Source organism: Oryx dammah, unplaced genomic scaffold (genome assembly GCF_014754425.2).
Source record: "Oryx dammah isolate SB20612 unplaced genomic scaffold, SCBI_Odam_1.1 HiC_scaffold_12, whole genome shotgun sequence".
NCBI classification, from domain to species: Eukaryota; Metazoa; Chordata; class Mammalia; order Artiodactyla; family Bovidae; genus Oryx; species Oryx dammah.
Window position 1 is genome coordinate 12,357,056 of NW_024070196.1, and position 23,010 is coordinate 12,380,065.

Below are 23,010 nucleotides of genomic sequence, written 5' to 3' on the forward strand. Positions count from 1 at the left end.
GCTACAAATACTGTCAGTTTTCTCTTAAAATAGTAACCTTACTTCGTTTATTTCCAAGAAATTGTCAAATACCCAGATTTGAATGACCAAAGTCATTCAGTTATTTGTCAATTATTCTATTAATTAAAAGTGATGTTCCATGGATGGGAGTGAGGTTCAAGAGAGCGAGGACATATGTATATTTATTGTTGTATGGCAGAAACCAACACAGCATTGTGAAGCAATTATCCTCTGATTTAAAAATAAAGTTTTAATTGAAAAAAGTGGTCCAGTTCCCAGCTCAGTCACACATGTCCTTTCCCTTGAGACAGCCATCTGACTTCAGTCATAGCAGAAATGCCTTATGCACATATTTCATCACACTGAATATTTTTAAAAAGCTTACTCAAGGGTCAACCTTTAATAAAATTAATAATTTCTACTGCTGCTTCATCAGAGACATTCTTTTGCTCTTTTTGGCTGCACTGACTGACATATAGGCTCTTAGTTCTCCCACCAGGGATTGAACCCGTGTCCCCTGCATTGGAATCTCAGCGTCTTAATCGCTGGACCACCAGAGAAGTCCCTCATCGAAGACATTCCTACGTGAAACTGGCAAGATTGTTTTGTGTGTGTGTTTTCACTGTGGGTGTGTGGTGCTAAAGAGCACAGTGATTTATTACAAGGGTGGTTTGGTGCCACTGTCCCAGGTGGAGCCAAGTGCCAGCATTTTACCCACCACTGATTTTGCATCATCAGTAGTAAATGTCAGCAGAGTGGAAAGGGCAGATAGCATCTTAGTATTATTGTGAAAACACTTCTGATCTTGAGGATCCCTGAAAGGCTCTCAGAGAGATCCCCAGGGGTCCACAGCTCAGACTTTGAGAACCACCTCTCTAAGATGCCTGCACAGGAGTAGAAATGCCAAGGCTTGGGGTTCCTGAGTCCTTGGTTTGGCTTGATAAGGTTACAGTGCAGCACGTTATGGCTGTTTGCACTGAAGAACCCCAAAGGCAGGGGACCCTTCCCTCACAAGTATTCTCAGGCTCTATGAGATTTCTTTGAAGTATCTTCGAAGTCTTTTTGTTTGATCTGAAAATTTGTATCAAAATCAGCATTTTGCTTTATAACATAATGTTTGTTTTAAGATAATATTATAAATAAACTTAGCAACTAAATTACTTTTCTTCTCCACAAATACATATGTCAAACTGTTGATCTGTGAAGATGGTCCATGTTCACCCTGTGACTTCCTGGGTACCCACCTCAGAGAAGGAGAACTCTGGTGGGTACCTCAGGTGCAGCATGCTTTATCGTGGAGAGTGCATTGTTGGGTACAGAGATGCCTGAGGTTTTCAGGCCCTGGGAGCTGGGGGGATTTCTGGTCTTGCGGTCCCTGGGCTGGTATCCCCACTGTTCATGAACCCACCTACTTAAGACAGAAACCTGTGTGCACTCCTACATGCCACCTACTTCCTTTCCTCCCATGTCAAATTGCCCACCAAGTCTGTTGATTGTTCCTTCAGAATCTCTGTGGCATTCATCATGCACATGTTCCTTGCCACTGCTCTCATTTATGTTCTTAGTTTTTCCCATGAGAATTGAGAACTTTTTTTGCTTCAGTCTCATGTCTGCCTTCCCTCCACCTCAGCCTCTATAAATCCAGTCTTCACTCTGCTACCACTGTAGACTCCCTAAAACACGCCTGTAATCTAGATAATCCTTATTTAGGATCATTGGAAAAGACTCTGATGCTGGGAGGGACTGGGGGCAGGAGGCGAAGGGGACGACAGAGGGTGAGACGGCTGGATGGCATCACCGACTCGATGGACATGAGTCTGAGTGAACTCCGGGAGTTGGTGATGGACAGGGAGGCCTGGCGTGCTGCGATTCATGGGGTCGCAAAGAGTCGGACACGACTGAGCGACTGAACTGAACTGAACTGAGGCTTTTCCTAAAAAGATAAAGTTTGTTATTCTTAGCAAAGTAGAGAAGATGCTTCATCACTTGAGCCCCCTTTCTACTGCCTTCCTGTAATCCCTTATTTCAGTCATACTGAGTGATCTTTTTGCAGACCACCATGCTTATATCTCCTTGTGTGTGTGTTAGTTGCTCAGTCGTGTCCGACTCTTTTACGACCCCATGAACTATGTAGCCCACCAGGCTCCTCTGTCCTTGAAATTCTCCAGGCAAGAATACTGGAGTGGGTAACCATTCCCTTCTCCAGGGGATCTTCCCGACCCAGGGATTGAACCTGTATCTCCTGTGTTGAAGGCAAATTCTGTACCATCTGAGCCACCAGGGAAGCCTCACTTTGGCATATTCTTTTTCCTGCTTCTGGGATGTCTTCAACTCATCTGATTGGCCTGATAGCCTTCTTCTTACCCTTCAACACTCAGTCTTGAGAGAAGCCTTTTGTCCCTCTTCTCCTCCGACCATTGTCCCACCTCTTGGGCAAAATTAGGCATCCTGTCTCCTGGTTCCCGGGGGTCTCTCATAATACCTTTTGTGCTATGTTATAATAGCTTATTCATCTTTGTCCTTATTGACTGTGAGCTTGGGGCATGGGCTATTTCTTCCTCACTTTTGTATACTTTTGCACATAACAGTACTTGGTGTATAGTAGATGGTTGGTAAATATGCTGAATAAGTGAATGAGAGAAGAACAGAATCAGAGATAGGAGCTATTCTGTGAACATTATTGAATATATGGATGAATGAAAGAATGGATCACAGGATACAGGAGGTGCTCCATCAACATGCTCGAACGGCTGAACGAATGAAGTGAAGAATGCGTCATATGATCAAAGGGTTTGGGGAGAGAAAGGACTTGGGGAAATATCCCCTGCTGTCTTTATCTCTCAGAAATGAGAAAAGGATTGGCCTGCACTGATTCACTGGGCTGGGCGGAGGTGATGCGCACTGCCACGAGCATTCCCATGGATGTGGCCTAGCGATGACTGGAGAAAGTCATGTGCTTCTGAGGCAACTTGCCGAGAGGACCAGAGGCTGTGGCCCACACCACAGAGATACCGCAGCCTGAGAGCAAGTGAGCACTTTTGCGGTTGGAAGCTTGGGGCACATTCCAGACTGCAGAGTCTCCCCTCCGTCATCGGCTCTGCGCGCTCTCTCTCTCTCTCTCTCTCTGTGTGTCCTCAAACTGTGCCAAGACTGTAAGATTTTCCTGATGACGGGGCATGTTCTACATCTGGATTCCATGGTCGTAGCAACCAGAAGTTTCCTGTCCTCTTTGGTTGAGGTGATTATGCTATAGAGCTGGGTAGCAACAGCAACAATTTGGAGGTAAGCTCTACTATTTAAAATACAGTGTTCCATCATCTGAGATTTCTGGGTGCCTGGGAGGGAGGGAAAAGAGAAACTATATTCACTCCGTGCTAACACTGTGCCACACGCTTTACTCATCTAATTCTGATTTACCTTGACAGTGATCCTGTGAAATTGCAGGCCTTAATATCCTGTTCTGCAAATGAAACCGTGGGCCTGTAGATATTGGGAGGGTCTAGTAGGAGGGTCTGGGTGGGATTTGAGTGAGACTTTCTGGTGCCAAGGCTTGTGCCCTTTCTGTTTTGCCATGCTGCTTCAGGTTCTAGAAATGCTGTGGATTTTTGGTTAGGCAAAACGTGTTGTGGCCTCATTTTATCAACTGGGTAAATTCTTTTTTATTTTTTAATTTTAATTTTTTTGACTGCTTGGGCTCTTCATTGCAAGATACCAGGGCTTTCTCTAGTTGTGGCGTGGGATTTGTTACCCTTCAGCATGTGGAATCTTAGTTCCCTGACCAGGGTTGGATCCCGCATCTCCTGGATGGGAAGGTGGGTTCTTAGCTACTGAGCCACCAGGGAAGTCCCATCAGTTGGGTAAGTTCTTGAAGTTGCATATATATTATACACTTAAGAGAAGGAGAATCTGCAGTTTTCTAGTTTAATGTTGTCTGTGCTTGGCAGCTGACACAAACTTCACCATCTCTGCAGGAGCCCAGGGCCGGCAAGAGGGAGCAGGTGTTATTGTTCTACTTTACAAATGAGGGATCTGAGTAATGGAGGGCAGAGTGTTCACATCTGTCTGGTTCATCTCTGTGGTCCTAACACCCAGTCAAAGGGTTGGTATTTAGTAGACTCTCCAGTTTTTTGGCAAATAAACACCAGGATTTATAGTGGGAACCTGTAAGTACCAAATTCACCCTGGAAGCTGGGTCTCCGGATCTGAGCTCACTGCCCTGTCCAGTGCTAAACCATCCTGCTTTTCTAGAGCCCTAAGCAGAGAGATGCCAGTGTGAACTCTATCAGTATGCATGGGGTTTGCACGCATATGATATGGCTCTCCGGTGGATTTCCACAAATCTAAGTAAGCACATGTGGCCTCTTAGAATAAGATCTCTTGTTTTTAACTTCAGCATAGGATTTTAAATCATTTCCTCTCTATCTGACACTTCCCAATACGATTAGAAAAGGACCGATTATCCAGTAATGGATTCATGGAGGATGAGCACTAGGGTGATCCCTGAGATCGTCTAATACAATGTCTTTAAACTCAAAAGAAAGGACTTCCCTGCTGTTCCAGTGGCTAAGACTCCAAGCTCCCAGTGCAGGGGGCCCAGGTTCCATCCCGGGTCATGGAACTAGATCCCACATGCTGCAATTAAGGCTTTTCCTGTCATGACTAAAGATCCCGAATGCCGCAACAAAGATCAAATATCCTGAGTGCTCAGCTAAGACCCCCCACTCAGCCAAATAGATAAATGAATACATATTTTTTAAAAAATTAATGGAACTGCTGTCTTTAAAGAGAGTGCCTCTGTATAGACGAGGAAAAAGCAAGGCTGCAGGTTAGCTGTGCTAGGGTGGGAGGTAAATGGATCCACACAACCAAGCTCTTCCCTGGAGACCTAGGGTTTTTTGAGAGTGTGGTTTATAAATCATGGATCTACTCTAATCCCTCTTACAGATGAAGAAACCGAGGCACCAAGGTGCTTAGTGACTCACAGGTATGGCTAGATTAAGAAGATGGTGATGAAAGTTGTGCCCATCTCTCCAAATTTCCAATATTATTTTAAATGCCATTCTGCTTTGACAATAAAGAAAACAAAAAAAATCTATTCTTTAGAACACGGGTCAGCAAACTATGGCCTATTTCTGTGTAGCCCCTTGAGCTGAGAATGGATTTTGTATTTTAAAGCATTTGTTTAAAAAAATAAGCAATGGTAGCAGCAACAACAAAGAACATGGGACAGAGAACGTATGTGCACCACAAAGCCTAAAATATTTACTGCCTGACTGTTCACAGAAAAAGACTGCCGACCCTGCTTTACAGGATTCACTACTGTTGACGTTAGTGTGGAAATACCAAAAGAATTTGACTTTCTCTAAGTAGCTTCAAACCATGTAGATTGAAAACAAAGCCTGAGCAGTTGAGAATATATATATCAAAAAGCTTTTCCAATGAAAGCTTTAAATGGCCCTGTAGCTTTTCATGAAAAGTGAAAGTGTGTTAGTTGCTCAATTGTATCCAGCTCTTTGGGACCTTATGGACTGTATCCCACTAGGCTCCTCTGCCCATGGGATTCTCCAGGTAAGAGTACTGGAATGGGTTACCATGCCCTCCTCCAGGGGATCTTCCCAACCCAGGGACCTGACCTGGGTGTCCTGCATTGCAGGTAGATTCTTTACTGTCTGAGCTACTGGGGAAGCCCCACAGTCTTTCATCCTCCTTTTCAAATACTAGTTGTTGGTTGGAGGATCAGCTGGGTAACTAAGTTCTTATAACATGTGGGAGAATACTGCAGCTAGAGGGCTGCAGAGAGTTATAGGACCTATAAGATGAAAAAGAAGTGGCGTGGTTATTCAAATAGAGAAGTGGGGCATTTTATAGACTCCCAAAAGGTTAACAAGAGGAACTGACATACGAATAGTGTAAGAGGTCACTCCCGGGAAATGGCCAGGGTCATTTTGGGGCCAGACATCTGCGTGACAGAGGGAAATTTTTGTCGTTGTTGAACATTTACCTTGAGGTTGAACCTTCATCTGCAGCAACAGTAGACATGTTCCCTGACCTCAGCCTTACTACTTAATGCATTTCCAGAAGGATCAAGCTTTGTTGGGAAGTAGAAATGAATGCTTTCTCCTCTGGAGCATTGCTCCTGGAGATGGAGAACTAGAAAACAGTGCCAGGTTTCTTTCAGGTGCAAGACTTAGCAAAGCTTTCTTAGTGAAACCCCAAGCGGGCATGCCTGACGAAAGCCCAGGAAGAGAGGACATCATCCCTGAAATTCTTTTTTTTTGGCTGTGCTGGGTCTTCATTGTCAGTGGCCCTCCAAAGGTCAGCAACTTCTTGGGACAGAATTAAGAACAAGAACCTGGTTAGTGTAATCAAAGCTGATTAGAGATATAAGGCATGTCCATTGCCTTCTTTTTAAATTAATATTGATTCATTTATTTTTGTTGACTGACTTGGAAAGAAGTTCTAAACATATTACTAGGTAAAAGAGAAGATTCTAAAACTGTATATATAATAGGATCCAGTTTTAATGAACTTTTCTTTTGGGCTGTGCTAGGTCTTCGTTGCTTCGTGCGGGCTTTCTCTAGTTGCAGTAAGCAGGGGCCACTCTCTAGTTGCGGGGCATGGGATTCTCATTGCACTGGCGGTGGCTTCTCCTGTTGCAGAGCTCAGGCTCAATAGTTGTGGCGAATGGGTTTAGTTGCTCCATGGCATGTGGGATCTTCCCAGACCAGAGAACGAACCCTCTGCTCTGGCGGGTGAATTCTTAACCTTTGGACCACCAGGGAAGTCCCCCCTGAAATTCTGGAAAGAGAATGAAGTGGACAAAACCAGTGGACTCCAAATTGTTCAGGGGCTATTAATCTGACTCCAGGGTATTGTGGCCCTTTGAATTGCCCTTGTTTGCTGGTTTCGTGTGGTTTTTGTTGTATCCACCGTCTTTTGGCCTGCTATCATTGACTTCATTTGTGTGTGCCAGAAGGTGAGCAGGGAAAGGAGACAGCAAATAAGTGAACATTTGACCACTAGATAGCAGCTCTGGCACAAAGCCTGGTCCGAGTAAAGGTTAAAATCGTTGACCTAAATCAGTGTTTAAAGTTGACTTTGAATTAGGGTTGTCCCTGTAAGTGGTGTTCTTTGGTGTCACAGATTCTTGTGCTAACCCAAAGAAATATTCTCACACCATAGCACCGTCGACTTCTGTGAGCATGTAGGGGGTTGGGAGTGGCTTCCTCTGCAGCTTTTGTTTTATATGTATTCAATCACTAAATAAAAAGCAATTTCCTCTCCCTTGCTAAATTCTCTTATCCCCTAAGGTTCTTTTCCTTCTGGATATAGGTATATTTTTAGTCAATAAAGGACTTACTGTGTGAACTTTTCTGTTGGCAGGCAGAACGATTATGACCGTGATATGTTTCATTCCAAGGTGGGTGCTGTCAACACTTGGTAAATGTATCCACAAAGAAATGTACATTTTATGTATACGCTAAGATTCTACTAAGTAGCCATTTTTCTTTCCATAGAGGGCTGCTCTTAGACTGCTAAGTGCATTATTATGTTATTACGGCTTTTTGTTGTTGTTGTTAAGTTCTTTCTTGATCTGTTAATAATTTCCCGGTGATTTCAGCAGTTTGATAATTTATCGCTCATCTTAGAACAGGTATTGGTAATGTTGGGATGAAAACATTTATACAAGAGGAAATAAAAGTCAAGGAAGCAGATAATCGACCGATTTATCAGCCTTAGCAGACAATTTTTCTGATAATGCCATGGTAGCCATGGTAAATTTACTTCTGATTGCTTGAGGGGACAGATTCTATATGCTTTTTGTAACATGGAGGTGCCTGAAAGGGTGAAGCAGCAAGGAATCAATCCGTGGGCTAACCAGTACTATTTTGGTCTCTTGATTGGGCAGTGAATTCATGCTATATTTGCAACTATTCCTTTCTTATTAATTGGCCACAACATATGTGGTGATGAGTACACATACATATATATGTGTATGCGAGCTAAGTCACTTGAGTCATGTCTGACTCTGCGACCCCATGGACTGTAGCCCGTCAGGCTCCTCTGTCCATGGGATTCTCCAGGCAAGAATACTGGAGTGGGTTGCCATGCTCTCTCCAGGGGATCTCCCCAACCCAGGGATTGAACTTGCATCTCTTATGTTCCCTGCATTGGCACATTGGCGGGTGGGTTCTTTACCAGTAGTGCCACCTGGGAAGTCCACATATATATACACACGCATATATTTATTTGGAGATTTCTAAGTTACTGTAGTAATAGAAGACTTCTCTTGATTAATGTCTTTCTCAGAATCTTTCATTGGACAGAAATTTGGCTAAAGTTTAGAGAGAGTCAAAAATAGCTTTTTAGTCTGTTTATAGTCTCTGTAGCCTCAGGGGACTTCACACTGAGTGGTGGGGGTGGCCGGTTCTGTACAATAAACCTAGCTTATACAAAAACTACAGTACCAACTGAGTCTACAGTTTAGAATTCAGAGGTGAAACCCCAGAAAAAAGTCTCAGGCATCTCAGGCCTTCTTCATTCCAACTTAAATATATTCATTTTCTAGAGCTGCCGTTACAAAGTACCACCAATTGAACGGCTTCAATGACGGGAAAAATTTTTTTAGTTACTCTTAATCAGTAAGATCATGTAACAATTATATGTTCTGTCAGTCAGTCCAATTGCTCAATCGTGTCCAACTCTGTGACCCCACGGACTGCAGGCTTCCTGTCCATCACCAACTCTCAGAGCTTGCTCAAACTCATGTCCATCAAGTTGGTGATGCCATCCAACCATCTCATCCTCTGTTGTCCCCTTCTCCTCCTGCCTTCAATTTTTCCCAGCATCTGGGTCTTTTTTTAACAAATAAGCAAAAAGATATTGTATTCCCATGATTCAAAAGAAGGTCAGAAAAGAAATGTATTGTCTCACTGTTCTGGAGGCCAAAAGTTCAAGATCAAGATGAAGGTGGCGGCAGCTCCATGCTTCTTCCAAAGAGGCTAAGAAAGGGTGTGTTGTGGGCCTCTCTGCCAGCTTCTGGTAGCTCCTTGACCTGTGGCTGTACACCTATGGTCTTTACGTGGCTTGTCTGTCTGTGTGCAAATCTCCCCTTTTTATTAGGGCATCAGTCATACTGGGTTAGGACCCACCCTAATGACCTCATCTCAACTTGATCACCTACAAAGATCCTGTTTGCAAAATCAATCACTTTCATGGGTACTGTGAATTGGACATTAGCATCTTTATGGGGGATGCAGTTTGACCTGTGGGGCTTCCCAGGTGGCTCAGTGCTAAAGAATCCATCTGCCAATGCTGGAGCTGCATGTTCAGTCCCTGGGTCCGGAAGATCCCCTGCAGAAAGAAACGGAAACACATTCCAGTATTCTTGCCTGCAGAATCCCAGGGATGGAGGAGCCTGGTGGGCTACAGGCCATGGGGTCACAAAAGAGTCTCACATGACTTAGTGACTAAACAACAACAACAATTCGACCTATAACACTAGGCTTTCATCCTTAGTTTGCACAGAATTTTAATAAGCCTGGTGATTGTTGTTTCAGTTATGGCAAACAAAAAGCCTCAAATTTAGAAGGAAAGTGCTCTGCATAGGCATAATAGAGAAAAAAAAGAATTCATAAGAACTGTTAAAATAGGAATAATGACTTAAAATACCATTGCTTGGAGCTATTTGATATGGGGGCAAGCTGCTGCAAAGGCTCAGTCGTTTCTGAGACACTTCTCAGAAAATAATAATCATGTTACAAACATAATAATCGTGTTTCACACATCATGTTTGAGTATGTATGCATTTTTAAATCTCATCAAACCAAGATAAAAAAAATATGTCAACTGTGTGAAAGTACCTTGGTACTTTTTGGTTACCTGAAATATTACTTTTTTGACCTGAAATACTACTTTTTTGTCAAGTTATTCATATTCTGAAGGTTTGAGTTTAAGCCTTACTTTGTCACTAAGTGTGAATATTAAGTAAGCCTTTTGTAACCTTGGTTTCCTGGTCTGTAAATGGAAAAGAGTACAGTCTCCCGCCTAAAATTATCGTGAGGATCAAATTTGCTGGTGATTATTAAAACACTGAATATAGAACCAGGTATGTTTCTGGTGCTTTATAGATGATTGTTCTCTCATTTAGCAAATGTTTGTTGGAAACCTGTCATGTTCCAGGCCTCTTTCTAGGGTTCACTCATTCATTTACTCATTGATGATCACTTAGTGATATAGTAGTTGAAGCACTGACCTCTGCATTGGGACATCTGAGCTCAGAGATCACCAGCCCTCTCTAAGCCTCTGCCTAGAAGCGAGACACAGGCACTAGCTCTCCAAGGCTTTTCTTCTCTAAAATAATTCCTATAACAAAACTCAGCTTCAACAAGTAGAGCTGTAGTTCTTAATATCCCCCAGATCCGTTGGATCAGCCTGGCAAGTACCCTCTGGGCATTTGCTTTGCTCTCTGAAGATGGGGGTACTAGGTTGCATGCTGTCTGTTTTCTGATGATAGTAACTATGCCAGCCACTCCTTACTGAGCTCTTGACATTGTACTACGTGCTTTTCATACATTCTCATTCCTCTTGTTAGGGTACATGTTTCTCCAAAGAAGATGGGTATCCAGAGAGACATGGTGCACTTTCCAGGAGAATAATGTTCTTGGATGGTTTGTAAGAAATGCCCAATTGTTAAGTAAGGACAAGCTCATCTATAGTACAGAGTGCAGAATTCACTTGAAATATTAAGCTAAAACTCAAAGAAATTTGAGACTTCCTAGAGGGGGCTTCAGCTTCAGTCACTCATTCCCCTAGACTGCTGTTGTCTTTTGTTGGCCAGCAAGGAGGTTCTGGTAGAAATGCTGGCAAAACAGGCTCTTTTCCCTATTCTGTGTTTGATCACATGAGACAAATAGAATTGTCATTTGTAATTTTGAAAACCGTTCTCATTTCTAGTACTGACAAGGGCCACTGTTCTGATTGTTAAGCCCAATTTTTCTTTTTCATTCATACATGTGACAAATATTTGAGCACCTGATCTGGTGAGTACCATTCTAAATATTGAGAATACAGTGGCACGCAGAACAAAATGTCTTTCAGGGGGCTTCTATTCTAATAAACAATGATATTTGAGGGGAGACCGCAGGAAGTAAGGGAATCAGTCATGTTGCTCTTTTGGGGGAGAAAGATTTCAGGCAAAGGGGATAGCAAGTGCAAAGGCCCTGAGGTAGAAGCCTACCAGGCACAGTGGTAGGAGATGAGGTCAGAGGGATGCAGATTATGTAGGGCCTTGAGGTCAAGGTCAAGGTTTTGGATTTTATTCTGAGAAGCCTGAGAAGTCATCGTGGAGGCTTTAAGGATGAAGCAGTGGAATTAGGGGCTTCCCAGGTGGTGCTAATGGTAAAGAATCCAATCTCTGGGTCAGGAAGATACCCCTTGGAGGAGGGCACAGCAACCCAACCCACTCCAGTTTTCTTGCCTGGAGAATCCCATGGACAGAGGAGCCTGGTGGGCTATGGTCCATAGGGTTGCAAAGAGTCAGATATGACTGAAGTGACTTAGCACGCACAGTGGAATTGGACATAATATTTTTAAAAGCTTACTCTGGCTACTGGTTAAGAATATAGTGGGGAGGGGTCAAGAATTGGAAGCAAGTCAACAAATCAAAAGGCTACTGCCATAGTCTAGGCCAGGGGTACAGTGCAGTATACGAGGGTAGGAGTGGTGGAAATGTTGAAAAGTGGCAAGATTTGGAATGTATGTTGAAAGCAGAACCAACAGAATCCACCAATTAATTAGATGAGGGGTGTGAGAGAAAGAAGCTAGTGGAGACTGGCCATGGCATTTTGGTCCCAGCAACTGTAGGGGTGGAGGAGTTGCCATTCCTGTTGAGATGGGCAGTTTGATGGGGGAGCTTGGGTTGTTCCTGGGTTACTGGAGGACCTGGCAACTTTCTATGAGAATGTTGCAACTGGCTTAGATACTGTTTGGGACTCTCTTTGAAGATAAGGAGCAATGTGTTAGTGTGTGTTACCTGTTTTCTTCCTGGACACTTCCAACAGTAATCTGCAAACACTGCTGTGTGCAAAATGGTCATCTTGACCCAGGAGGCAGCCCTGCTATCTCAGTCTGCAGACTCTTATCCTGTCCAGACTTCCACTCATTTCCCACTGCCCTCATGGAACCTTTTCCCCAGCTGGACTGGTGACAGGGATCTGGCTGTCTTCTCCACTCTGGCAGTTTGAAGTAACTAGCAGTTCTTACATTTTCTTCCTGGCCATGCTGATAAGGGATGGGTGCCCCTGGGCGTCAGGTTCAATAACCGTGGTCTCTGCGGCTTGGTCCTGCGGAGCCGATTGCGGGTGTGTCATTTAGACTGTGGACTTGGAGGCCCAGAGCCCTGAGAGGTGCCTTCGCTGAGGGCAGAACCAGTGTGGGGGATGTGCTGAGGCTTTTAGGTTCCAAAAGGACGATCGAAAAATTGGCAAGTAAACCGGCCTAAATGAGGATATGTTTTATGCTCAGGATCATAAAATTGGTTCAGAACAACCTGATGTGCAGCATGCTAAACCTTCATTAAGCATTACCGAGGTCACTGCTTCTGTCCTCCGGGTGCCTCTTCCCTTTTCTGTGACCCACGTGGAGCCCGTTGTAGGGCACATCCCTTGGCTTCAGCGATAGGTCCAGGGAGTGGCACATGACCTCCAGCAGCCAATCAGAGGGGAAAGACCTTTCTCTTGTGATACATACATCATTGAGAGTGGACTCCAGAACCTGTGCGCCAGGTTTTTAACCTCCTGGGAAAGGTGGCCTGGAGGAGGGCATGACAACCCACTTCAGTACTCTTGCCTGGAGAATCCCCATGGACGGAGGGGCCTGAAGGACTGCAGTCCACGGGGTCGCAAAGAGTCGGACAGGACTGACTAAGCACAGCACAGCACAGCAAAGGTGGCCTGAGAGGAGGCTAACTTCCCAGAAGAGACTAGACGCAAATGAGAGGGAGCCCTGATGGTGCTTTGGACACCCTCTCTGGTGCTAGGGACATGCATCCCTCTCCATGTTTGATAGAGGGACTGAGAATATGACCCTAGAACGTTCATGCACGTGGTCCTCGTCACCGACAATCACAGGAGCCCAGCTACCCCTGCTTTGGTCTGGCTTGCCCTCATTGTCCTGCTTCAGGCATGTATAACTTAATGGTTTTTTGATTTCAAAAGGAGTGAGTTGGGTAACGTAGTTGGTCAATCTGCCCTTAACCAGTCAATAGATGGGGTGTTTTTAAAATATGAAGAGTGGAGAATCTGAAAACATTTTCTTTAAGTGAAACTATCTAACAAGGTCACCAGAATATTAGCTTACTCCACGACTGGGCTATTTCCTGTTTGATAGTTTGCAGAGGAGGGAGCCCTCTTATAAGTGAATTTCCAGTGTTATCTGTTGAAATCTTCTTCATCCTCCAAGGTCCGTTTCCAAAGCCACCTGCACGATTGGAATGAATGATTTGCTCTCTTAGGCACACAGGACTCTGTGATGGCACCAGCCACTGTGTTTCATAGGCTTGTGCAATTCTTGCTCCCCTGTTAAACTGTTGGCCTAGACGTTGTTACTGTCTCTGAGGCTCTCTGTTGCAGAGAACAGTTCCCTGAATATGTTAATAGTAAATGCTCAGTAAATGTTGAATTAAATCCATTATCAACATTGGTTTTACTAATAGCTTTTGTACACTGTTGTGTAAACTTTACAAACTGCTTTCATGTACAATTGCAAGGAAAAATCTATTGTATGTTTTAAGGTGGGTATTCCTGGTATAACTGATAATACTGATAGTGGCCTGTTAAGCTATGGATGCATATTAGGTGGAAATGGAAAACATACAATATTTTTAGTTACAAATAAACTGGAAAGGTAGGGATCAGGTGAACATACCTGTGGTCACAAGAAGAGGGTGTTGGATGCCAGAGGACTGACCATGAGTCAGCTCCGTCCAGGCGAGTCCTAAGAACCTAATCCTGATGCTCTTCAATAACTGCCGATGAGATAAGTGTGTATTGACTGGTGGCAATGGTTTGTGGGTAGATTAAGAACTGAGGCTGTTCGGCTTCCGTCTCCACTAGCTTTAACCTCAGCCAGAAGGCATGAAAATTAATAGGTGCCTCCTTATATATTTTTTCTCTCTCTCTTCCTGATCTTTCTGCACAAGGACCTTTTGAATTGAATATCAGTCCAATTAAATGCACCTGATTAAAACTGTCAACCCAAAAATGAAGTGAGCTGGGAAAAAAATGCAGCAAGAGTGGTAGATCTCAAGTTACTCAGTTTCTCAGCTTGAGAACTGAATTGTAAATAAATGTGTTAGGTAGTGAAATTTTGTTTTGTTTTCCCCAAAGGAGAAATATTTGCCACATGGAAACAAAATATATTCAGCGTGTTTTCATTCTGTAATTGCGCTGCTTCTATTCTTAATTCTTTCTGAGTTTCTGATTTAAAGGGAAAAACACAGAAACAGACTGTTGTGTAAAATTGACAGGAATGAGTGTGAACCTGGCTGTCAGAGACATAGGTTGTCGTAAAATTAGCAATGGAAATAGCTTCCTATTCTAGAAGTTAAAAATAATGCATCTAGAAGGGAGTTATTTACATTGGCCCTTCAGAGGCTTCCCCTGGAGACTTAGTTAGAAAAACTGTGAAATCCATGGTGGATGCTGGATGTGCAGACAGCATTTCCAGGAGTCTCACAGCTCTGGGAGGGAGAGGGGTGGGGATGGGAGAAGGGGCTGGGATGGGGGTGAGTTCTCAAATTGTGAAAGAGGGTCAAAAGACAAGCCTCATTTGTTCTAAAGTTTGTGATGTCCAACAAATTAATCCCTTAGATTGCAGGAATGCTATTTGAGCATCCCAGTGACAGAAGCCTTTCTCATCCTGCAGTCTGAAAGGTGCTGGGGGCGGGGGTGGCCCACAGACCTTGCTGAAGGGGAGCTCCCCAAAACTGAACCAAGGAACACCTCTTGGATGAAACTGAATGTGAAAATAAACAGCAGCCCAGCAGAAGGGAAACCAAATTAATTTATGTGTGGGAGAAAATCCTTGTTGCTGCTCTTTTATGAAGTGAAAGCACATTTGTTGGAGACTTTCAGGGTTTTTCTCTCACCCTCTGTGGGTCCCAACTTCTCTTGTGTTCATTTCTCTCAGGGCATAACCCAGCTTTTACTTGACTTCAGGTGATGACAGAATAGTTTCAGAGATGTTTCTCCTTGGGTTTCTGGTCTGGCTCCTTCGAGGCCATGCACTACGATTATTTGCTGGTTTATTACTTAAATAACCACGATTGCAGTAGCAGCATCTTCAGAAAAGCGATTAATGGAATATTATGAATTTAAAAGGGCTTCCCTGGTGGCTCAGTGGTAAAGAATCCACCTGCCAATGTAAGAGACACAAGTTTCATCCCTGACTCTGGAAGATTCCCACAGAGAAGGAAATAGCAACCCACTCCAGTATGGCAACCCACTTCAGTGTTCTTGCCTGGAGAATCCCAGGGACGGGGGAGCCTGGTGGGCTGCTGTCTATGGGGTCATATAGAGTCAGACACGCCTGAAGTGACTTGGCAGCAGCAGCAGCAGCCAGTATTCTTGCCTGGGAAATCTCATGGACAGAGAGGCCTGGTGGGCTACAGTCCATGGGGTCGCTAAAAAGTTGGACATGGCTTAGCAACTAAACAACAACAAAAACAAAAGGAGTTTAAAAATACTCTTTAGGTATTTGAGTTTTCTTGCAGTACAGAAAAGAGTGTATGTATCTCAGTGAGTGTATCTGCAAGGCACAGAGCAGTAGATGGTTAAGAAATATCTGTGTATTTTAGAGGATTTAAATTGGTATGTTTAAGAAATACTTTGTTTGCATGTTCTGGGCTTGTGTTTTGGTGAGGTTGAGGAGGTTGCTTTAAACGTAGTTATCAGCTGTTTATATCAGTCTGGAATGTTTGGATCTCCTTATCACTGTTTGATGGGCTTAGAGCCTGAACTGACAACTTCTTAGTTTTTGACCCACTCACCGGCTTCAGCACGTCTGGAGGGGATGAATTTTCTTCTCACATCTGGAGTAGGCAGGAAATTAAACTTTGCCTTTGGGGCTTTGCCAGAAGATGTGCCAAATTTTTTAGGCATTTGAGTCCATTTTTGAGAACAGCAACAAAGAAGAGGCAGAGAGGGAATGGAGAAATTATAAAAATAATGGATACTTAGCTCTTATTGGTTTATCTGAAAATAAGAGTGAATGATATCTTTATCAGTGAGAATTCACTTGCTGATTTCTCTTTCCAGAGGGTGGAAGGACAGCTGCTCAGATTTTCTAGAAGATGCTACTCAGAGGGCATCTGGCAGGGGCTTTGAAAAGGAGCATTGGGCCAGATGTTGAGAGATTTGGGCTTTGGGTTCCAGTGTTAGCAGTAAGTTAGCTCTGTGTGTGCTTTAGATCCAATGTAACCTTAAGAATATTTAATAGTCTCAGTAAAATGACAAGACTGTACACGGATATGGTTGTGATTCTTTGTGGTTCTCAAAACCCTGATTTTATGTACCTTGTTAATTGCCCCAGACTGCAAGGAATGACAACCCACTCCAGTATTCTTGCCTGGAGTATCCCATGGCCAAAGGGTGGGCCTTTGGACACGACTGAAGCGACTTAGTATGCACACAAGGTTCTACACCAATCTTGACTACGGAGAGCTACTCTAGTTTGACAGAAGCATAATTTACAAAAAGGAACATAAACTCAACCCTGTTGTTGAAATTGATGTTGGCTGCTTGGTGGTTGGTAAAGAGCATCTCTTCAAGAAGCCGTTGGTGAAATGAGTGGTTCTGGGTCCCGCCGGTTTCAGGAAAGATGACAAATGTCGAAATCAGATGGGAAGAAGGAAATGTGGTAAATCACCAGGAGCCAGACTGTTTTTAACAGAGAAAACTCAATTTTGCCTGCTTTTCTCCAGCAAATCCCATTTGATATTTTATATTTTCGTGATAACTTAATAAGGAATCTCAGGAAGGAGTTGCAGAACTGTAACTTAGTGAAAGAGAATTTGTCATTTGTGACATTTCTTCTCTAAAGAGCATGGGAAGATCGATGTATTAGCTTGTAGTTCGGGCATTACTACTTCCAGCTATTTCTATTCAGGAAAGAAACAGCACGATATACGTAGCAAAACTTGGCACAGTGGGGAATTTTGGCTCCGTCCCTAAAGCATCATTGAACTCTCTAGGGACCAGGCATTGTGTGAGGCATATGTGGAATCTGTACATAGTAAGCCACCATCCCTACCTTCCAGGAACCCCGTCACTTAATTTTTTAGAAGATAAGTCCATAGTAGACTCAATATTTTAAAAATGGGAATGTTGGGTCTGCATTCAAAATACGTAGAGAACCTGCCTGCTTCTCCCCTTGAGCCTCCCCGTTCCCACCTTGCACCTGATTCTCTTTTCCACAGGCAGCCAGAACAGACCTTGGAAAACATAAGTCACGTCATGTCCCTGCCCTGCTGCTGCCCATCCAGTGGCTCCTAGACACTCTAGTTGCAAAAGATGCAAAAATCTTTCGGTAGTTTACAGCATCCTTCTGATGGGTTTGGCCTCCTTCCTTTGCATCTCTCTCTCTCTTTATTTCTCTGACTTTCCTTCTGCTCTGACACTCACTGGCTTCCCTGATGGTCCATGCATGTGCCAGGCAAGTTCTCACATCAGGGCATTTATAGTGACCCTCCTCTGCCTGGGCCCCTCTCTCAGAGATGGCTGCATGACCGACTGCTGATGTCTCTTAAGTCTTTGCACAGGTGTCACCAGTGAAGCCTCACCCTAACCGTGACTGTTGAACATGACAACTTATCTCCTACCCATTACCCCCATCCTCTGTGTCCTGCTCTGTATGTTTCTCCATAACATTTACCAGTCTCTGGTTTTCTCTAGGATTTACTCATTTATTCATTTTAACATTCCTGTTTTCCTCACCGAATGTAAGCTCTAAGAAGGCAGGATCTTCATTTTGTTCAACATTGTTTAGTCTTGAATGCCTGCCATGTGGCCGGCACTCCCTCCTAAGCTGTTGAATGAATGAGTGAATGAATGAGAAAGAGAAATTAATTCTGACATTGAGTTCTAGGGAGAATAACGAGAAGGAATCCTTTGAGCTGGGTGTTGAAGGATGGGCAGAATTGGATAGTCAGGCCTTTTGGGGGAAGACATCGCAGGCTGAAGGAATATTCTGTGCAAGGGTAGAGAAATGGCAGAGCCCACTTGTGCTCCTGGAAAGGCAGAGTCCCAGCTGACTGGTGCCGGACCCATTGACAGCAGTAAGGGTGGACAGATAAACTCATGGATAGAAAATAAGGAAGGGGGACTCTCGGCGGAGTGAGGGAACAAATGACTAATCACTGCCTGTGTTGAGAGGGCCGGCAAGTTGAGGGTTGGGATCTCAGACAAGCAGTTTGCGTTGTCCCTTTAAGAAATCAAGAATGTGAATAGTGTGCTAGTGAGATCTCATTTTTGTATAGTACTTGACTGTTTTTTCAAAACATAGTCTCATGTTTATTATGATGGAAGCTTCAGAACAACTCTGTGAAATTGGTAGAATATCTAATAAGCAAGTTTTTATTTACATATTTTGATCAGTTAAAAAAAAAATGAATTGCATGTTCTATCAAGCCTGCTAAGTGACTGCCCTGAGGTCTTGGAGTTAGAAAGCGAGAACCAGCTTCCCACCACCTTGGGTCTCATCATCCAGTTTCCCCCTATGTCTGGCTGTCACTTTCATTCCCACATGATCTTGAAGATCTCATGCTCACTTTTTACTTGGGCACAAGCTTCTCCCCACTTCCCCCATTCACTGAAAAGCAGTTTCTGCATCCAGTTTCTTCTTTACCAGCTCCGTTTTTCTCATTCCTCCTTTTCCGTTTCCCTTGATTTGGAGTAATTAGAAAAGGATGAACGGATGTAGAAGGTGTTTTGTGCTTTAAACCGTGGCCTGTTGAGCATCCTTTTCAAGCGTAGGTCCAGAGGCTCTGACCCAGCCCCTGAACTGCTAGAAGGTTGTGTCCCTGTGGTTTTGGTGGGGGCGGGGCGGGCAGGGCAGAGGAAGCATGTCCACGACTCCGTTTTTGCCTGTCTTCAGGCTTGCTTGTTGCTTGCTTTGGGAGTAAACCTGATCTTCTTAATTCCCCCAGATGTTAGTAGGCAGGACGAGGCGGAGGGAGAACTCAGTGAAGGAGAACACTGGTATGGGAACTCTTCGGAGACGCCGTCGGAAGCCTCCTATGGAGAAGTCCAGGAGAACTATAAGCTGTGCCTGGAGGACCGGATCCAAGAGCAGTCCACGTCCCCCGACACCTCCTTGGGAAGCGCGACCCCCAGCAGCCACACGCTGGAGCTAGTGGCACTCGACGGGGAGGTCCTGCGAGACCCGCTGCAGTGCCCAGATCACCTCTCCCCCGGCGTGTCTTCTCTGTGCGAGGAGGACCAGCCAGGCTCCACCAAGCCACTGAGCAGCAACTTGAGGCGGCTGCTGGAAGCCGGCTCCCTCAAACTGGATGCCGGGGCCACGGCCAACGGCAGGGTGGAATCCCCGGTCAACGCGGGCTCGAATCTCTCCTCCTTTTCGCCGCCGTCCCACCACGCCCAGCAGCTCAGCGTGCTGGCCAGGAAGCTGGCCGAGAAGCAGGAACAGAATGACCAGTACCCTCCAAGTAACCGTTTCCTGTGGAATCAAGGTAAGTGGTTGCCAAACTCAACCACCACCTGCGGCTTGTCCCCGGATTCCGCCATCCTCAAACTGAAAGCTGCAGCCAATGCCGTCCTGCAGGACAAATCGCTGACCAGGACGGAGGAGACCGTGCGATTTGAGTCCTTTTCCTCCCCTTTCAGCTCCCAGTCTGCCAGCTCCACCTTGGCAGCTTTATCCAAGAAAGTCAGCGAGAGAAGCTTGACTCCTGGCCAGGAACACCCGCCTCCGGCCAGCTCTTTCCTTTCCCTGGCTTCCATGACCTCCTCAGCGGCCCTTCTGAAAGAGGTCGCAGCGAGGGCTGCCGGGACCCTTCTGGCTGAGAAATCGTCACTGGTGCCTGAGGACCCTCTACCGCCACCGCCTTCCGAGAAGAAGCAAGAGAAAGTAACCCCGCCTCCTCCTCCGCCGCCTCCGCCGCCTCCGCCACCGCCACAGTCCTTGGAATTATTGTTGCTGCCAGTTCCCAAGGGAAGAGTATCTAAACCCTCCAACTCAGGTATGGATGCTCTCATTTCCATCAGCCTCTAAGTCTTTTTTTTTCTTTCTTCCTGTCAATTGCAATGTCTAATTCATTGCCTTCTTCCTTCGCGTGGGTTCCCCATCTGATCTGAGGCAGGAATAAAAAAGCAGAAGCAACGACAAAATAAGTAAGCAGCCTCGGGGTGGGTCTTTCATGTATGGATGACACAAAGACTTCACCAATAGCTTTATTTTTGAAAGGTAATGAATAATCTTAGAGACATACAGTACTCCTTCCCTTTCATAGAAACGATTTTTTTTTTTTTCCTCTTACCGAGTTCAGGCTAGGTCCACACAAGATATATTTAATGGAGGAAGATCAAAGTATCTTTGTCACGGAGTGCATGGCATCACTGCGCAGGGGGGGAAAAAAAAACTCACTGCTTTTGAAATAGTTGACAAGAGAGAGCTTACTGTCCTACAGCTTCCATCACAAATGGACTTTTGTGTCATCAGTAACTATTCTGCCCTAATTTATCACACTATATACTTTTTTTAAAATAGTTTTTTTATTGGAGTATAGTTGCTTTACAATGGTGTATTACTTTCTGCTGTACAGCAAAGTGACTCATCTATACGTATACATATATCCCCTTTTTTTGGATTTTCTTCCCATTTAGGTCATACACAGAGCAATGTGCTTGCCATGCAGTAGGTTCTAATTAGTTATCTATTTTATATCAATAGTGACATATGTCAATCCCAATCTCGAAATTCATGTCACCCCTTTTGTATACCCTTACATTAGCATTTTTATTAATATTTTGGTGGGACATAAGCCTTTACATACTCTGTTCTTATAGAATTTCTTATTGTATAAGAACTCTATAAAGAATATTGTCATTCAGATGTAATCAAAGCATTTCATGCAAATTATTTTATTCCAGTCCAGTCAGATTCTGAAGGAATCTGCATGTGGAAAAAGTGAATCCTGGGTTTTTCTTATGGGGACGGTCTTTTCAAAGGAGAAGTCGCGATCTTCTAGAGCCTTGAGGTTCACAGTTATTCATCTGAGGGAGAAACTTAGTCACTTGGGTCCTCACAGTGGAAACATCATTTCTTGTACTGGTTTGTCTTTAAATTATGCCCGTGGTGGTGAAAAACAGGGTCCTGGAGATGGATGTGTGGCGTTTCAGATGTCTCTGGAGGATATCCTGCCAGACCTGAGCAGGAAGTGGGCCCAGTGTGTCATCATCAGTAGAAGCATTGCCACTGTGTGTGTCTGGCCAACTTTTGACTGTTTGCAGCCACATTGATGAGAGGGGCTCAGAATGGCAAATCATTGACCGAACAATCACAGCTAACATCAGTTTGATGCGTTTATGACAAATTTCCATTTAAATTGCTGAATAAGCTCTATGTACTCATTATAATTGCTTCAAAACTTGTGTAAACAGCAGAATAGAACTAGGCAAATGGATATATGGAACTTTTATGACTCTTCAAGTGATCCAGGCCGCTCACTCCAGGGTTTCTGAAGTGTCAATAAAATCCTAAAAATTTTATCAGTGCTGAGTTTCTCTTCTCCTCAATTCTCACCTGCCATCTGGTGAGATAAAGAGAGAAATGGCTAAAATTAGGGAACAAGGAGACAAACAAAGGGACCAGAGTAATTTTTATAAGGGAATTAATCATTCCTGGTTTATAAAAATTTCATTTATGGGAAGCAGCAGAAAGAGAGGTATGGCCATCTATGTAAAATGTTACTTTCTGTATATTTTTCATATGGTTCTTAAATAGCTGAATTAAATGGTGTTTCTCCTGTAAATTCACCTGGACATTAGTTGTTTGGAAAAACTTATACAGAATAGTAATAAACTTTAGCTTGCTGGTGGCTTAGAAAGAAGGACCTGGTAAGACTGTCTCCTGAAGGCAGACTATAATGGCTTTGTTATTTTAAAGAGTCTTGGGTATAACCAGCAAGTTATGAAGTATGAGCTTTTCATTCAGGTAACTAGATGCATGTGAGGAGGAGGGGAGGTCTCAAGCTTCCAGGGTGGGCTAGACTATTTTTGCCTGTTTTGTTATAGGATCTACAACGCAGGGACAAGATGGGTTCCCGTTTTGGTTTCAATGTCCACGGGCTTCCCTGGTGACTCAGATGATAGGGAATCCACCTGCAATGCAGGAGACCCTGGTTCTATCCCTGGGTTGGGAAGATCCCCCATAGGAGGGCATGGCAACCCACTCCAATATTCTTGCCTGGAGAATCCCCATGGACAGAGGAGCCTGGCGGGCTACGGTCCATGGGGTCGCAAAGAGTCAGACACTACTGAGCAACTAAGCACAGCGCACTGTGCAGCATAAACCACGCCCACCGGGCTTCTCCGCAGGATTGAATATGGAGGTCTATTAGAATAAACCACGCCCACCGGGCTTCTCCGCCGGATTGAATATGGAGGTCTATTAGAATAAACCACGCCCACCGGGCTTCTCCGCAGGATTGAATATGGAGGTCTATCAGAAATCGATTTTTCTTTTCTCTTTACTGAATTTATTCTGTTGCTGAAACACTTACTATTTGAATCAATGACCATGTTCCAGTTGAAAGGGGAGGGAAAAGAACTTGAAATGGGACCCTGCCACCTCTTTTGCTGATTGACAGGGACCCCCATGTGCCTCTGTTCACACTCCAAGAGGTAGCTCCGCTGACAGAGTAATTGTATTTAAAAAGAAACATTCATTTTGCAGAACTCAGGCAAGAGAAAAGATTGCTGCAAAGAAAAGCAC

At 44.3% G+C, this 23,010-nt stretch overlaps 1 protein-coding gene across 3 annotated transcripts in view; it reads left to right on the plus strand.

Annotated features, from left to right (window-relative positions):
* Positions 1 to 23,010, plus strand: part of ZNF827 (zinc finger protein 827) — a 188,377-nt gene that overhangs the window by 17,517 nt on the left and 147,850 nt on the right. For all 3 annotated transcript variants that reach the window (XM_040250427.1, XM_040250426.1, XM_040250428.1), the window contains exon 2: positions 19,205 to 20,257. In XM_040250427.1, coding sequence (XP_040106361.1) covers positions 19,205 to 20,257 — 1,053 coding nt within the window. The remainder of the gene's footprint in view (positions 1 to 19,204; positions 20,258 to 23,010) is intronic.